The following is a 17,596-nucleotide window of genomic DNA, read 5'->3' as shown; positions in this document are numbered from 1 at the left end:
AGTCTCCCTGTGTCTTGGTTTCTCACCCATAAAGTGGATACTAAATATTGCTTGACCCCTGCTTGTGGGTTTTATTAACTCTTTGGTCTCCTTTTCCTAGGTTATTTCTCCCTTTAACCACGGAGCAAGAGTCAGGTATTGTCTCTGGACACACTCAAGCCTGGCAGGAAGATGTGGCTGCCCAGAATAAGGCTGCCTGCATCTCTCCTGCTCAGGCCCATGCAGCATCAGCAGTCAGCACCAGGGAGCATTTGGTCCCACTCCATCCCAAGAGTAAAATGTTGCCATGATGGCAGAAAACTGATGAAAGCACTGATTTGTTAAAAAAAATGTGAAAATTCCATGTTGCAGTAAATAAGAAGGGAGAAAATCTCCAAATAAAAGCAATGCCATGGGTGTGAAGAAACACAAACTCAGGGAGAAGGTCCAGTTGTCCGCTGCACTGACCAGATACTGCTGAGAGGTGCCAGGATGAGTTACAGAGCCTGAAATCAGCCAAACCTCATCACACCTCTCTCAAACCTATTTTTTCTTATCAACAACCTGTCAGGCAGCCAGGAGCTTATTCTTAGGCACAGTTAGAAATTTACTCTAAAATGCAAAGGCAAGTGCTGATGGGTATCTTCACTAGCAATCTTCTAGCAGGAGAAGAGACTGTCCCCTCTTGGTGACAGTGGTGGGGCTGGTGTGCACTGAGCTGGGTGCGTTACAGCTGGTGACAGCGAGCACAGCCTTTACCTCAATAACAATGCCTTCTGCAGAGGTTTATGCAAGTCTGAGGCTCAGGCCATCAAAGGCAGCTCTGTCACCTTGCAGAAGAATCAGAGTGCTATCAAAGGATGATAGCTTCTGTAGGAACTCTTCAAACCCTCACAAACAGCAATCACTAGCGCTAACACAACCCCAAATCTCCCAGAACAAGCTGCAGACCTCCTTGCCTTGACAGCCAGGCTAAATCCATTCATGCCTGGGAGGCAGAGTGTGCAACAAATCACTCCTTTCTAGGCAGGAGGGAAAGCCAGAGCCGAGAGCCCCGTCGGCAGCTCCAGCAGCTCCTGTGGCATATCTGCAGTCCCACAGACTCCACACGTGTCTGTGCTCCTGCAGAGAGCAAGGTTTGCAGCACCACATTTCCCTGCTGCTGGTGCAGCTGAGCCCTGGCACTGGACTGAGCCTGCTGCCCTACCAAAACCATCTGTGCCACATAGGAGCCTCACAGGAAGGAGGCAGGGAAAGCCAGGGTCACCTGTGCAGCATGCTGTACCCCACAGATAGTGCAACCCACCAGTGCAATCCTTAAACATGCTGGAAGGACCATTTCTGAGGAAGAACAAGTGGGAAGCAGGAGGAAGAGGAGGAAGCACAAGGGCATGCAGGATGGACATTTGTGAAATGACTTTACACGCTGGCCATGAACTTAGAGAGGGAGTGGGAGCCAGCAGAGCATCCCCTGGCTGGGAGGGAGTGATAGAGAAGGCCTGCCCTCCCCCGACATTCAGGGAGCCTGACAGACATTACTCCCCATCCTCTCCCTTGAGCTCCCCGCAGATATTTGCTGATGGCTCAGACAGTGGCACTGACAAGGCAGTAAAGTGACTCAGTGTGAGCATGATGGGGAAAGCCCCCAGCCAGGGAGGGAGATGAATCACAGGGAGACACCGTAGGCTCCCAGAGAAGGAACTGAGTCCAACCCAGGGAAGTCCAACCCAAGCAAACGGAGGGCAAGGATGTATGATGGGGCTGGAGAGGACAGAAGGCACTGCTGCCTCCCAGCTTTTTGCCAGCAGCTCCAGTCCTGCCCTGGGCTTGGTGCCTGCTTGGCTCCCAGCCCTCTCAAAGGCACTGGGCTGGCTGCAGGCCAGCATCACCCACCAGGAACACTGCTGCCTGTGCTGGCGTGCCCAGCGCCACTCGATGTGTTCTGGCCAGAGCCCTGAGCGTCGCCTGCCCGCGGGACACTTGCCCAGAGCAGAAGTGCTGAGCTCCTCAGGGACACAGGAGGTATGGGGAAGACCACACATGGCATGCACCTCCTGGCTCAGGAGCTTTCCCAAACCACGCTCCCCCACCTGGGTTATAGTTTCCTTCATCCTCACTGGCTCCACACCCTAGCTCTCCATCCAGCTGGGAACTCCCTGCTCTTTCCTGTCTACCCCACCATGTTTTGGAGCCTGGCCACGAGGGACACACTACTGTCCCAAGTTTGGCAGAGAACTCTTAGATTAGGCATTCCTGGAAGCTGAAAGACAATGTGCTTATCATGACTTATTTAGCAAGCCAGCTCCCAGGGGACGAAGGAGCATGCCTGTTCCTCATCTCCTCAGCACCCACCAGGTCAGACGTCTGGCTGAGCCCAGTCATTCCTGCCACTGCGTGACCCAGCACGCTCAGGAGACAGCCGGCACAGGCAGTACTTGCTCGCGTCTCAGGGCTCTCAGCGCCTTCCCAAAGTCTCTCTGGCAAGCAGTGCCCAAAGCCCTTTCCTCACTGCCTTCCTCCAGGGCTCAGACTTTGCTTTCCAGTATTAATGGCTCACACTTCACACCTCTTCAACAGTCCAGATGCCTGTCTTCTGCCACATGGAGTCATTTACCTCCCTAAACTCATTTTACTATATGTGCATTATAACTCACGTTACTCACTGCTCCACTGGAAAGCACTCCACTGGAGCCCACAGCTCCACTGGAAAACACTCATCCCAACCTGGCAATGATATTAAGGCAGACAATAAAGCCAGGGTCACCACACTTTGGCCAGCTCTCCTGGAAACCATCCCTCCCCTGTGGGCAGTCTTGGACAAAAGGCTGCTCCAATCAATCTGGGTACTAATTTAACCAGTTTATTGATTAAACGCTAACCACAGGATGAGATCCTGGCATATTTCATGCTTAGCAATACCAGACTAGCCATTATTTTATCATGACATTAAGTGGCACCAGTGATGCCAGGAGAAATATGAGCTTGCCCAGAAGGCTTCACCCCTTTACTGTGACTGTCAGAGCACTGAAAGAGCAATTGAAATTATTACAGACCTCCTTTCAGTTCCTCCCAGATCTAATACGACATAATCTTGTTCATCTTGGATAACCACATCGAGTCATTAGCTCGTCAATAATTCACCTTGCACCAAGCGCCGTGACTTGGCACGGAGCAGGCTGTGCTCTCTTCAGGTGGCCAAAGCCTGAGCATCTCCTGGCCAGCCCACTTCCCACTGTGCTGGTCCTCACAGACAGACAGGGGTGGGCTGTCCCAGGCAACCAGGGCCAGCTTGCTCCATTCTACAGCAGGGACAGCCATGCACGGTGAGAGAAAAGAAGAAAAAAAAGGAAGGCATCGCTGTAAATGGCCTCATGCTTTTAAAAATTCACCATTGGCAGGAGCAGGGATATCTGAGAAATATTCTAATTAAATAAGCTCCAAGTTACACCAGGAGCTCCACACAAATAACTGGCCACACACATCAATTTTCACACCAGTCCAACTGCACCTGTGGCCTGCAGAGGATGCAAAATCTTGCTTTACACAAGCTTGTTGAAATTCAGCAGTTTTGCCAATTTGCTAAAACTGAGCTCAGCTATGCAAAGCAGCCGAAGTCCCACAAAATCAGATGTACCTGACAGAGTAGGAGGTGTAGAGAAGCAAGATTTTCAAGTGCTTGGAATGCCTCCCTGTTTTGAGCCTGCAAAACTCAGCTGGACACTTCCCAGAAACAGACTTGCAGAAGACTTTCACAGAGGCAGCTTTTAAGAAGCGCCTATATAGGATTTCATCCTTTCTGGCTCCAAAGAAAACCTGGATTAAAGCTGCACTCAGCAATCCAAAAGGGCCAATTCCAAATTCTCTAGAACCACGGCACCAAGCCCCAGCCAGGCAGCACTGGCTGCACTGGAGACATGACAGGGGCACAGAGAGGAAAGCCTCTGCATGTATTTACATCATGACAACATAAAAAATATACAGTTGTCATTGTCACTTAGGGCCCAGGAGCTCACCGGGAAGGGAGGGGAAGGAAAAAGATATCTTGCCACCTCCCCAGGCACTTTCAACTGAAATCTTCAACAGCTCATAATCCTTAGGGTTGGGAAGATACACCACTCTTAATTTGGGGCTTTTTGATGTTCAGGTGCCCACAGGTAACTTCCTGGACGTACGGATCTGTTCCTTACAGCTTGCCTCCAGAGGAGCCAAGGAGCATTTTGAAAGCCAACCTACTCCAGCAGTTCAGAGCATGAAGCAACAGGGACTGGGTCACCCTGTTCTGGGATGAGGAGGGGAACGGAGCCAGTTGTACTCACACAAGCCCTGCTGCTTGCCCAGAAAACAAGCCCTGGTCTGTTGTATTTATTACATATGTGGCCATCAGTGGTCTGCAGGAGAGATGTGGGTTTCGGAGGAAAGCTGCAGCAAATGCTCACAAAATGCCCTCCAAGTGGATCTCTAGCATGGCTAATGTCCCATTCCACTGAGTCATTTCAGGGCCAGGGATTTGCACCAGGGGCAGTGCAGTGAGGGCTGTATCCCCAGCAAGCCCAGTCCATGCAGGAAGGAAAAGCAGAGACAGTCAGCTGAGCACCTCCCCTTCCCTCCTCACCCCAAGCTGCAAGAATCCCAGGAGTTCTCTACATTCTCCTGCTTCTGGGCAGAAACTCCCTCTGGCCAGGGCCACGAGGATGGCCATGGCATCACCAACCCTTCAGCAGTGCAGAGGAAGTGGATGGCATCCGTGGCCTGCAACACCAACCCCCTGTTTAAAGTCCCTCTCACCCCTGATCCACAAAAGGGACCAGATCTGGGCTCAGCCTACACGGCTCAGGTGGAGCCGTCCTGCCCACGGCCATTGCTCTGCTCTGCAGAGTGCAGCGTGGCAGCAGCAGCAGCGAGCCTGCCTGCAGCAGGCATCCCAGCAATGTCAGCTATGCAGTGTCCTCCTCTGTGCCCCCAAAGGGTCAGGTCTCCATCTAAACAGGAAGCCAGGATCTGCCAGGCCCCGAGTGCGGGGGAGTAGAAGGGAGGCAGCGCTACAGGAGGTGCTGCTGCTGTCCCAGTCCCTCCCTGCTCCCAGCCCAGCACGGGCAGTCATGGGGGGCTTCCAGGGCATCCTCCCCACTGGGATCCTCACTCTGGGGCAGAGAGCATCCTCACTTCTTTGCAGAATCATTTTTTTAAGCATTTAGAGGCAAAGCCCAGAAAGCAGCTATGGTGAAGGCAGCACTGAGAAAGGGGAGTTGAAGCAGCAGAGGGGATGGTGAGGGTTCCCCTCCTTCACCAGCACTGACTAACTTGGAACAAAATGAGACAGAGCACTTTTCCCCCTAAACCAGGGACTGCATTAAAAACCACACAAACCTCAGGGTCAGCAGCTGCTTCACACCCTACACACAGAACTGCTGTTGCTTGCACTTGATGATCTCTCATTGCTTGCTTTCTGTGCCTAAATAAACTTTTTCTTCCTCTGGTTTCCCCATGCCAATATTATGAGATTATTTTATTCCGTAAAGCACAAGGGTAGCTGTGCTCTTTAAGGAGGACATGCATTCCTTCAGCTCCAGCCAAACTGAAACGAGCCCCCGGCACCCAGCCCAGCCAGAAATGCCCTCAGCAATGCTGTGTCCTGCTGCCAGGCACACAGCCAGGGCAAAGCACAGGAAACCGGGGGGGCTTTGCACGTAAACAGCCATCAAACCAACCAACCTGGCACCCTCCTCACAAACAGCAGCCCCAACAAATAAACACACATTCAAAGTCTCTCTGGCAGATCTGATCTGCAAAGTCAGCCTTTCAATGACTTGCATCTCTTCTGTCTTACACAGGTGAGGAAAGCCTGAGCACACGCTTCAAATACATCATTCACCATGAGAAACCATTATTTTACCCTGCTCTGTGTCCTTTCCTCGCCATTCAGAGCTGTACCTATGAATTTTCTAGACTGTGCTTGAGTTTATTTGTATTGGTCAACAAGGATGTTCTGGTGCTCTTCTTTTTCCCCCAGGGTTTACTTAAGCCCTCAGATTTGTTCCAATCCTCCCATACTGAGGTGGAGCTCTGTGATTTTTGGGGCTGGAGCTGCATTCTTTCAAAAGTCTTGAAAGGCAGTGAAGGAAACCGCTGTTTATAAGAGCTCTCAATGGCATAACAGTTGTTCTGTCCCAAACCTCGTCTGGACAAAAAACTCATGCCATAAAGGACTTCCCAGTTTGTGCACCAGTTACAACATCAACCTCCACAGAGAGGACAAGACAGAAGATAGGAAAGCTGTTGAGGAAAGCCCACAAACTATTTACACCCTCAAAGTTTGAAACAGAAGAGCCTTGAAATCTGTGTCCTTGGGATGTGATACTCCTTACCTTGGGATATGATACTCCTCTCCTCTGGTGAAAGGGAAAATGAGATTATACCAAGAGTCTGCACGGAGGGCTGAGAGGAGCAGAGCTCTGGTACAGCTGCTCAGTGACAGGAGCAGCTTTGGTGCTTATGGGATCCCATGAGACCAGCAGAAAGACAGCTCATCCATTACCCAATGTCCCTGCAAGTGCCTTCGGGTCCTTCCAGTGAAGAGTGTTATTCCCAGGGGAGAGCCATCCCGGGAGGACAGGGTAGACTCCTTGCTGTGGCCCAAGGACAGACCAAATTACCCACACCTGCGGCCACGAGGCCACAGACAGCACACTGAGGTCCAGCCCAAAGGGCTGTCCCTTGTTGAAGAGCAGTCAAGCTCCTGCTGTTTTAAGCCTGGGGGCAGCAAGTTATGGGGTACATGGGTTGTTCCCCTGCCAGCCCCCTCTGAACACCTTCCAGTTGTGCTGGTGAGAGGCTGGGGAGCAGAAGAAAAGCTCCTCTCCTGGCTACTGGCCAAGCATTATACGGCAGGAGTGTCCCATATCCTGGCTGTAAGTATTTTGGGAAGCCAGATGACTTCATTACCAGATGACAGACACCCCCTGACCTACTCACCATTAAACAAGCTCACTGCTGGCCAGCCCCAGAGCTCGTTACTCTGCACCTTAATTTGCACATTGCCATTTAGCACTAAGCTGCTGCCATATCCAGGCAGCGCCTGAATTTTCATGTTGCTGAAATTCTTACACAAGCAGTAAAACCCTAAACTACCTCTTGCACAAGTAGCTTGTTGTTACTTTGTTATTGGGACCGAAAAATGAGGAAATCCTCCGAATCGTGGACATGCTACAGTTACCATCCGGGGCCAGCAGCCTGACATCCCACATCCACCTTTCACCCCATTCCTGCCTCCACAGCACGGGATGCAGCACTGGGAGCACTGACAGAGCCCTGCTACTGCACAGGATGCCCAGGTACCACGGGGACAGCCATGCTGCAAATAGGGCTACGCCACACAGAGCCTGCAGGCACCGTGCCCGGGTGACATGGAGATGTCAGCAGAGAGAGGGACAGTGAAAAACACAGAGTTATGAGTACACTGGAGGACAGGATTTACACAAGACAAAGCTGCACGGGCAGATGGAGGAGAACTCCAGGCACCCTGACGCAGAAGGGGAAGGAGCACCCTGGCCACACTCACCCTGATGCGCCTCATGGCCGTCACGATCTCCACCCGGCTGTTTGGCCGTGGCACATCCAGGCTCCCGATGTACTGTAGGGAAAGAAAGGAGATTAGTCAAGTTCCTACAGCACTGGAAACCCTATGGTCCCACCACGGCCTCAGTGGTATTCACACTATCCACAGAGGGAACCCAGGGTCACTTCTGGGGAACGAGCAGCATTTTGCCTGCTGTACCTGAATCCTTGCACGCCTCCCATCATGAAGCTGCTCCCTCACCGCAACATTGCAAGTAGTCAAAAACCCTTTTTCTAGTAATAAAATAGCTTCAGCCAGCAGGCCAGCAGGACTCACTCATCTAGGCCATGATCAAAGCACACAGGTATAAACAAATATCCCTTCGGCTGCAGTGAGTCATCTATTACAGACCTGGATATTGGAATATCCCTAAAATAGCTGGACCAACCTGTCCTGTGACAGGCCCTGCATTATTCAATTACAGCCCTGCCAAAACCATGGCTGTTTTTGCAGGGATGCTGAGCCTCCAGGCCTAGCCTCCAGAATAAAGGAGCCGCTTTGCTATTCAAAGGGGACCAAAGGCAGCGCCACTGCGACCCAGCACGGAGAGACGCCGAACAAAAACCTTTTTAAAAATAAAATGGAAGAGGGCAGATTCTGAAGAAGGATCAGAAAACAGACAAGCGATGAAGAGTCAATGCTGAGCACTAAAAACGTGTGGTTAGAAGAAAAGCATTTTGAGCCTATTTACTGGCCTTCTGTGCTCCCACGCTTCATCTCGACACAGGGGCTGACGTAACCCTCGGCAGCACAGCACGGGCACTAAACCCAGCAGGGGTTTAGTGAATATGGCCATAACTTCTGCTGACACCATGAAAGCCCAGGTCACTGGTTTCCAGCAGCAGCACTGACATGGGTGCCTAAGTGTCTCAACACATGTTCAGGCGTCACCACGCAGGCAGAGGCTGCTGAGAGGAGTTATTTCTCTCCCAGCGTTGCTGTGGGACTCCCAGCTCCTCTCCACTGGGATTGCCACCTCTAAGGAGAGAAGGCACGGTGCAGGGGATGCATGACCACGCCTGGGCTTTGTGTATGAGCTGAAACTCAGAGAGCCCTGCATTTCTGAGAGCCCTCCTTGCTAAGGCCCCACGCCCCAACCCAAGAAGCCCAGCAGCTCGGCAAGGCCATCCCCAGATGTGCAGCTCCTGCCTGGGGGGACACAGAGGCAGGTGTCCAGTGACCAGCACCGGGCCGTCGGTGCCGAGGGGAGATGTGAAGAGAGAGGATATAAAAATACCCCCAAACAGCTGGCGTGTGCGTCACGTGCCGTGCAGGCTGCCGCGGTGCAGGGCAGCCTTACGTAACCGGGAATTACAGCCCACGACGCGCGGCACACGCAGCACCAGCTGCCCAGCCCCAGCCCCTCACTGCCCTGCTGAGAGCGCACAGCTCTGGGTGAACTCCCTGTCACATCCCCTACACACAGTCTGCCACCCCTTCAAAGGGGCACGTCATCCGAGAGAGGCATCTTGGACATCAATACAGCCCCGTTTCTGATGTAAACTCCGGGCACCATCAGTAAAAAGCAGGAGCTGAGGAGAAGGATAGAGGCAGCCGGAGCCCTGAACTTGCAGTCACCATGAGGACCTGAGGAAGAAGCCTTTCCCCATCCTGCTCTGCCAGGCAAACATCCCTGTTGTACTTCCCCACCAAGCCTTCCCACATCACTTTTCCGCCAGGGACCACCTGGAGAAGCAGGATTCTTATCTCATATGACAAGAAGCACAGACTTTTGCAGCCAGAGGAAGCCGATCTTCTTTCAGCTATTCCCAGCTGCATGAGGTCAGTGCCTGGTAATCACTTTCCTTCCCCTGTGCTTTCCTTGCCCAGGCAGGTGCAGAACACAGCCATGCCCAAGGACAGGGCAAGCAGTGCCAGCTGGGTAGGACACAGCTGCATCCACTGCTGGCTCCCACGGCCACATGGATTCCAGCAACGCCAAGTTCCTGGCTGCCCACCACAACCTCATGGCCACAACTGCATGTGTGAGCCCAGCAGGGCTGGGGTGCCCTGTAAGCATGTAATGGAGAAGAAACCAGACACCCCCTTGGGCCAGGCACCACCTCCTTGGATAGGCCTCCTGAGAAACAGCACCAGCAGTAGGGATGTCTGGATGCTGTCCTATCTGTGCCCCTCTCCAGCTCATGTTCACACGTACCCAAACCAAGGGGGGCACAGGTCACAAACCCTGCAGGATTCACCTCTGCTCCAAACCTGGTCTCCAGGGCATCCTGCTGTATGCCACAGCCTGTGGGTGCTCACACCAGAGCCCACAGCACATCCAGTCCCAGTGTGGGCTCACTTCGCACAATTACTGCACTCACAGCTCCAAAAACACCCTCCCCTCCCTCCACTCTGGAGGCAGGTATTTTTTACACATTTCACACAACTCAGCAGATGGACAAAGTCTCCACAGATTTCTCCTTCAGGGCAGAAATCACATGTGACAAGTGCACTGCAGAAGAGTAACCCCTCACAATGTGGTGAGTATCCCCCAAAAATGGGGACCTGGGGGTTGGTCTTTCAGCTAAACCACTTGCCAGGCGAGATGGGGGGATGGTCTGAGAAGCCATCCCTATTTAGTAGTGATTTGCAGGCAATGAGCACACCAAGGGCTGCTCCTGCTCCCCTCTCCTCCAGCCCTCCTACTCACAGCACCAATTTTAATTGTGGGAATAGGTGTGGGAACAAGCAGGTGAAGTAAAGATGAGGATAAGTAAAGCAGCCAGAGCCTCCACAGTGCAATACTTCCCTCTCACTCCAACCCACCGCTGAGCTCCCTCTCTCCCAGGGCAGGAGCTTCAGAGACCCCCCCTCCCCACAACCCCCCCCCCAAACATGGGGACTCCCAGGCACAGATTTTTGCCTTCCTTTTAACACACACGTGCCCCCAGCGAGGTGCCAGGCACACGGCGGTGGTCCCAGTCCCTGCAAGGGCCGTTGTCCTGGCTCCCAGGGCTCGGGCCAGCATCCGTGCCAGCCAGCTGACCCCCTGGGAAAGGGAGGCAGGAAGGAGAAAGGAAGGTGCCCGAGACAAAAGGGAAGAAAATAAAGCTGTGCAAAAGAGCTGACAAAGAAAATAAACCCATGAAAGAGCTCACCCTCCCCAAGCCCCCGCGAACCAAGGGGGAGAACATATGTACATATGCAGGATGTGGCTTTTCCAAATAATCACCTCCAGATCCACGGCCCCACCACCCTGCCAAGGGATGGGGGGACAGAACTGGAGCCTCCCACCCGCACCCAAGAGCCAAATGGGATTAGGGGGTCACCGATACCCGAGCTCTGAAGGTGGGGAGGGCAGTCCTGGGCAGCCTCCTCCTCCCCAGCCCAATTAGGAGAAGAAAGGCCACCCGCACGGTGAATGGGCAGCCAAGGGGGTCCCTCATGCAGCAGGAGCCCTGGCAGCCCCACAAAGGCAGCCCTCACACTGCCAACAGCCAGAGCTGCTCAAGGCTGTGATACCAGCACAAAGCACCTCTTTTGTAGGGTGCTTTCGGTCCTTCGTATGCCCTGCCGCTCCTGATCCCCATGTGTGGGATCCAGCCTTCCATCCATCCTTCCAGGCTCCCCAGAAAGGGCAATCCCTCCCCCTGCCATGGCACAGGTGGCCATCACCCACCGGCCTTCTCAGCACCCAAAGGGACTCTGCTTGCTGTCCCCTCCCCATGCAAACAGGCTCTCCTCTCTGTCCCAGGCACAGTGGGAAGGGGCCTCTGCACACAGCCTACACCACTCACCCTCTGCCCATGGCTTACCAAAGATCTGCCCAGTTCTGGGAAATGCCAGGGAAAAAAAATAAATTTGTTTTTTGAACAGAAAACAAAGGGGAGCACTTTGCCAAGGGACTGTTTGCACAAGTCACTCAGTTTCTCATTTTTCCTCGAGGCTGTTTAATACTGCTCGTTTTCTGCTCTGTCAGAAATGAATTTTCTTGAGAAGTTGCTTTTTCTGTGACAGCAGGTGGCAGATATTTTCAGAAAACTGAAGGCCAATCGCATCACTGCCAGGGGACACCTTGGAAGGGGTGTTGATGAGATCGGTGGTGGGCAGAGGTGGGCAGCCAAAGCCTTCGTGGGGAGGAGCTGCCGCCTTCCTGCTGCTCTGACAGCCCAATACCGCGTGCAAAGGTCAGGGCTGAATCATCCCCAGCTTACAGGGGAGCCTGGACTGGCTGGCTGCCGGTTTCCAGCTTCCAGAGCCACCCCGAGCCAGAGACCCTGCCACAGATGAGGAGCCACGGCTTCTCTATGGGAGCTGCAGGCAGGCAGCAGGGCGGGGGGACATGCTGGCACCAGCCCCAGGCTGTCTTCAGGGCCAGGAGAGCACTGTCTGAACAGGGGATCCTGCCCCCGGGTTAGGGAGGGGTTACCAGAGGTACCAGCAGCCCGATGGGGGCCATCCCATACGGGGCACAAGGGTCCCCAGATTTCTACAGAGTCCAGGACGGTGTGAGGCTACACCTGGTACTGGGACATTGGCCCCGCCACACATGGCTGTGCCACGAAGTGAGGGACAAAGTGCTCAGGCACCAGTCTGAAACCTCTTCATTTCCCCAGCACCCGGGGAACACCCTGTCTGTCTGCAGTCTGGCTGATAAGGATTTCTCCCCAGGCTGCTGCTGTCAGGGAAAGCAAGGAGAAATCCATTCCCAGGACTTTTGCTGTCCCACTCTTCCTGCTCTCCAGTCGCCCATGCATGGCCTCAGCCCGGGGAGCCAAGGGTCTGGGCTGGCATGGCCCCAGCTCTGCCCTGCACCTCAGGAACACCCAGCCTTGCTGCATGGATAGAGGGAAGTTTACTCAGACTGTGGTGGTGCAGTCTGAGAGGCCAAAAGGGATGGAAAGTTCACGATGCCAGCCGACTTGAACGGAAAAAGGCCCTGGCTTTCTATTCTGAGTCCAGCAGACGGGTGCTCTGCTGAGCTGGGCACCTCAGCCTTGCCCAGTTCCTCCCTTAGCAGGGCTCTGCACCCTGAAGACAGCACATCCAGCCCTGGCAGCCAGGTGGTCTGAGGCAGGGGATCAGACCCATCCAGAGCTGTGCACCTGGACACTGGGCATTAACACACCAGGGACCCTCACACCAGGCAGCACTGGCCAGGGATAACCCTTAAGGACATCAGCGCTTATGTGTCTGCTGGTCCCAGCAGCACTTGCTCTGCTTAGGAGCTGCAGCAGGGCTCAATTGCCAAAAACACAGAGCTCTGGGGACTCCAAGACACTCACCAGAGCCGTGAGCACCACACCCACCCTCCCCTCCCACCAGCCAAAGCAGGGCTCACGTGAAAAGGGGAAACACCTTTGCTGCAGGTGGCTGTGCAGCGGGGACAGCAGGGCACAGAGCCAGCAGGTGCCGAGGAGGGATGAAGCTTTTCCATGCCAGTGGAGCAGGACTGTCCACTCGCCGTGTTTCCGTTCCCCACCCAGGCACACCGCCCACAGCTGCCCCCACGCAGGGCCTGTGCTTCCTGCACCTACACCCAGCTACGGCCTCGGCAGGGATGTGCAAGAGCAGAGCACTGCAGAAAGCAGGGCTGGGAGCATCCCACCCCCGCTGCTGCTCCCTCGGGACCTTCTGGCATCTGCAGAGCCCACGCGCCGCCCGTCTGGGACCCAGTCTGGGCACACACGGCTTTGCCAAATCCAGACTGAGTTTTCTTTGCTAAGAGCTTCACTAAGCAGCCTATGAACTGACTTAACAAGTATGGCAGAAATATGCCACTGTTTCAGACAAGAACCTTCGTAGACTTGGGAAGGTTATTTATAGCCTGGAGCGAGCAATCCGGCTCAGGCACACTGCAGCTTTGCTCTGGGCTGAGCAGCCCCAACAGAGCACACCAGAGCTGCCAGTACAAACAGCCCCCAAACAGAGCTGCCAATTCTCTCGCAGGCAGCCAAACTGGTGCAGAGCTTCACACAACCTGTCTCCTGCTTCCCAGCCCTCCAGGAAAAGGGCCCTTGCTGGGAAGGGTGCCTGAAGCAGTGGAGGGGAACTGAACACCTCGATCAGGGCTGCCTGCAATTCAACTCACTTCCAACGCTTATATTTGCAGCCCCTAAGTACATAAAAATATACACAGGAGTGGAAACACACATGTACTCCCTGCTTAGTGTTCACCTGAGGCCATAATTGTTTTCCTGATGAAGGATTTCTCTTTGGAGCAACTGGCAGTGCCTGCCGGTGCTCGCATCCTCTGGAGGGTGGCAGGCAGGTGGACTGGAGAGGTTCAGAGGAAGGGACAGAATGGATCAGACTTAAGTCTCCTCCATGTCCCATCTCCAAACATAGACAGCAGCAGATGCTCAGTTCAACTTCAGTTTCCCACGCACAGAAGCAGAGAAAAGCACTGAGAAAAATGAGAGAAAGTGCCTGGTTGCCAAGACCACTTAAGGGAAAAAAAAAACCCCACCAGCCAAACCCAAAAACCCCACCTGCTGCACAGAAGAACAGCAACCCTCCCGAACCTTGAGTCCCACATTTATCTGCAAGCAGGTCTGGTATCAGGAACAGCAGGTTTCAGCATGTGATGCCCAGGCCCATGGCAGTCCCAGACCACAGGCACTGGGTCAACCAAGGATTGAGGTGTGTTTGGGCAGCTTCCTCTCCCCTTGCCTGCACACGGGGGAGCAGCAGCAGAGAGGGTCCTCACACCTATCTGCCCCCTCTTTGGGAACCACGTACATTAAGGTGCTGTGAAGGGATTAACGGGACTGAAGGATTAACAGCTGTTTCCAAATAATGGGCATTTGGCAGGTGGGACCTTGCTCTGGACCACAAGACCTCTCGGGCAGGAGGAAACACCAGCCCAGCCCAGGACATGGACAGTAATGATGTCCCTGAGCAAAGCCAGCAGCACCCAGCTCCCCTGCACTTCCACAGATGAGGGTCTGGCAATCCAGTGCCAGGCTCTACCACCCCACTCCATTCCCTCTGCCTGCTGCTCTCTCTGGAGGCGTTGGAACAGCCTGAGTCATAATTCCTGAATGCACAGAACTGCTGGTGTTGCAAAAGGTGGCCCCTGGATTTTGTCCTGCAGCACCAAGGCTTTGGGAAGATAAGGAGTAAGCTCACATCCCTCTCTTCATGGAAGTGGATGAGAGCAGGAGGTGTCTTTCCTCTCTACATCCCCATTTATTTAACCAGAAAACCAGTGGGAATTTCTGTCCTCTCCCCTGCACCATGCTGCAGCTCTCAGTTCTTTCATCCAAACGTTTCAGCTAACCCAAGAGACCAGGCTTTTGATTTTACTCAACAATTCAGACTGCAAGACGCAGAAGAAAACAAGCATTCTGCCTCCCCTCGGAGCCAGCTCCTCTGATCCCCTGCAGCCTGACCAAGGCATCTCTGGGATACAGCAGGGTTTGGTGCCAAGAGAAGTGGCCAATGAAAACAGATCCAAAAGTGTGAAATGTATTACTGTTCCTAAGAAGATGGAGTGGGATTTTCCAACTCTTGGATTTATCTCCAGAAAATGGATTAACATAATCCTTGGGGCACACTTTGCTCTGACTCGGTGACCCTGTGCCAGCACGTATGGCTGCAAGTGGCTCCAGTGGGGACAAGAGGCACAAGCCTCCTGATGGCATCGCATCTCAAGTGACAGCACCGCTTGCCTCACATCAAGTCCATCACCCTCTGCTTGACAAAGGTTCAAATTCTGACTGCCAGTGGCCACCCAGTCACCCAGGATGCCAAGATTCCCTCAGGAGAGAGACAAGGGGAACAAGAGCATGGATGCCAGCTGCTAGTGATGGACCAAAACATGCACTGCACCCACCACACGTGCCACTTAAAGACAGCAGCAGGTCTGAGTGTAAAAATACAATTAAAAATTAAAGCAATAAATCAGCACATACTAACTCAGGCCCACATCACCCCCCTGCAGTGAGCCCCAGGCAAGCTCGTCAGGAATCTCAGGCTGCTGGAGCAAAGAGCACTGATCCAGCTGCTGAGCTGTAACATCGGGATCCCCGCTGCCCGCACTATCAGCTATCCCAGGAGGATTTTAGGAGACAGCCATGTGAGTCCTGACACCCCAGACGAGCATTTTTCTGGTTTAATCTTCCCCAAAGTTCTGCTCTAAATCAGAGCTCTGCATTTTTGTGACTCGCGCTGGGTGCCTGGCTGCAACAAGAGCCGTGCGGGTGTAAGTGCTTGGGATTCTTGGGGATAAAAGGAAGTAAAGGAGTGTAAGCATTTAATTAATCTCCAGCAATCTAATAAAAGGATAGAGTAATTGCCTCAGCCATCTGCATTCTGTATCTGGCATCGAGGGCTGCTGGAGAAACCCACGAATTCAGAAGCTGGGTTTCGTACGGATTGTGCTTGGCATTAGCGCGTGCCACCGGATACCAAATAAGAAAAAGAGGAGCTAACAAAGGCTAATATGCAGCACTGCGTTAATGCAGCCAGACCGGCAGCGTGGAGCAGAGATAAGCCTGAGCAGACCCAGGGGCTGCTGACGCCCTATCCCACTCCTCAGCCCCCAAGCCGGGTCACCCAAACCTGGCATGGAAGAGGCACGTGGGATAGAAGGCGAGATGCTTTGCAGCCTCCCCGCAGGTGAGGGGTGAGCAGGTGCTGGCAGTAAAACAGCAATCGGCTCCAATCACCCAGGAGCGAAAGGCTGCAAAGTTGAGCTTGAACAGCCTTTCCCAGCAAATAGTTGCAAAGCAGGTTTAAGTTTGCTCCATAAACAACTGTTTTGCTCTCTGCAGCACAGTGCCTGCCATCGGGCAGGTGACGGCCTCTGCAGAGGAACCCTCCCGGCCCCGGGAAAAGGGGGAAAATAACACTTTGACACCCTCCGATGAGCCGCAGCCTTGCCCCGAGGGCATTGCACACAATTAGATGCCAAATTTTATTCCCCTGACAGCACGTGTTCTCCGAAGGGAACAATGTATGACAGACGCCTGCCTTCCTGCCGCTCAGAACGGTTTTACACCAGGCTTTTCTCCTAAGTCAACCTCACTTGAGTATCTCCATCAGCATGATAACCATGTCCCCCAGGAGAAAAAAACGGGGCAGGATTTTATGTTTCCCCTTTCCAAGTCTTCTGGCCAGCTCCTTCTCAATTTACTGCTGGCCAGCGTTCCTTCCTCGGTAGCTTGGCTTTTCCCAGTCTGCTGCGAGATGGCAAGCGCCAGCCTGCGGGAAGCCACAGCCGACGTGGAGCAAGAGAAAGAAAAGTCCCAACGGAAAAGATAAAAAGAAAAGAGCACTTGGTGCCAAATCCACTAGCAAGGATATAAACGTAAAGAGAAATAGCAAGCTTTTATTTCGGGTGCGTGTCCCTGACCGCTTGCACCGCAAATGGCACACAGCTCATCCGGCTGCTCACGCTAGAGGAGCACCAGGGTTCAAGGCACCCTGCAGACCCCAACCACCCGTCTCCCATCCCAGCGGCGCCCCGGCACTACCCACAGCGCTGGAGCCGCAGAGCGAAGCCCGAGCCCTCCGCTCCTTCCCGGGAAGATGCACACAGACCCCGCTCTTGGGGCCAGCGTCCCCAAGCAACACCACGCAGAGCCCTGGAGGGATGCAGGGCCAGGGAGGGATGCTGGGGTGAAGCGCGAGGGTGATCCCACTCCAGCCTGACCCTTCCCACCGGTCTGGGCATCCCTACGGGATAGGTGGGAAGCCTCGCCCAACTCTGCAGCTGAGTTTGGGGGAGACCAGGCAACGCCAAGGGGAAGGGCTGCGGGGAAAGCACAAAACCCCCACAGCTATGCGAAAAGAGAGCTGGAAAACTGTGCATCCCGGAGCGTCGGCGCGCAGCGCCGGGCGGCGACCCCCGCGGCACCCCCGCGCCCGCCGCCCACCTTGGCCTCGAAGCAGATGCCGTGCTGGAAGGCGTCCTCGTTGTGCAGGGGGATGCGGAGGTCGTGCCGGTCGTCCACCAGGTTGTACTTGGACTTGGCGGGCATGGCGGCCCCGCGGCGGCCGGGCAGCCCTGCAGCGCGCCCGGCCCTGCCGCCGCCGAGCCCCCGCCCCGCCCGG

General features: G+C 54.2%; 1 protein-coding gene across 3 annotated transcripts in view; it reads right to left on the bottom strand.

Annotated features, from left to right (window-relative positions):
• LOC121665522 (nitric oxide synthase 1 adaptor protein) overlaps window positions 1-17,580 on the bottom strand; it is a 38,510-nt gene extending 20,930 nt beyond the window's left edge. For 2 of the 3 annotated variants that reach the window (XM_042029842.1, XM_042029843.1), the window contains exons 1-2: window positions 17,419-17,580; window positions 7,538-7,609 (exon numbers count right to left, since the gene is read on the bottom strand). In XM_042029842.1, the coding sequence (XP_041885776.1) occupies window positions 7,538-7,609; window positions 17,419-17,523 (177 nt within the window). In that variant the 5' untranslated portion in view covers window positions 17,524-17,580. Of the gene's footprint in view, window positions 1-7,537; window positions 7,610-13,714; window positions 13,944-17,418 lie in introns of all 3 variants that reach the window. The other variant, XM_042029841.1, reaches the window with a different exon arrangement.
• Window positions 17,581-17,596: the final 16 nt, after the last annotated feature.

This window comes from Corvus kubaryi, unplaced genomic scaffold (assembly GCF_017639235.1).
Source record: "Corvus kubaryi isolate FWS band 111438036 unplaced genomic scaffold, C.kubaryi_AGA036_p1.0 37334, whole genome shotgun sequence".
Lineage (NCBI taxonomy): Eukaryota > Metazoa > Chordata > Aves > Passeriformes > Corvidae > Corvus > Corvus kubaryi.
The sequence above is the reverse complement of the archived record's forward strand: the minus strand, read 5'-3'. Positions and strand labels throughout refer to the sequence as shown.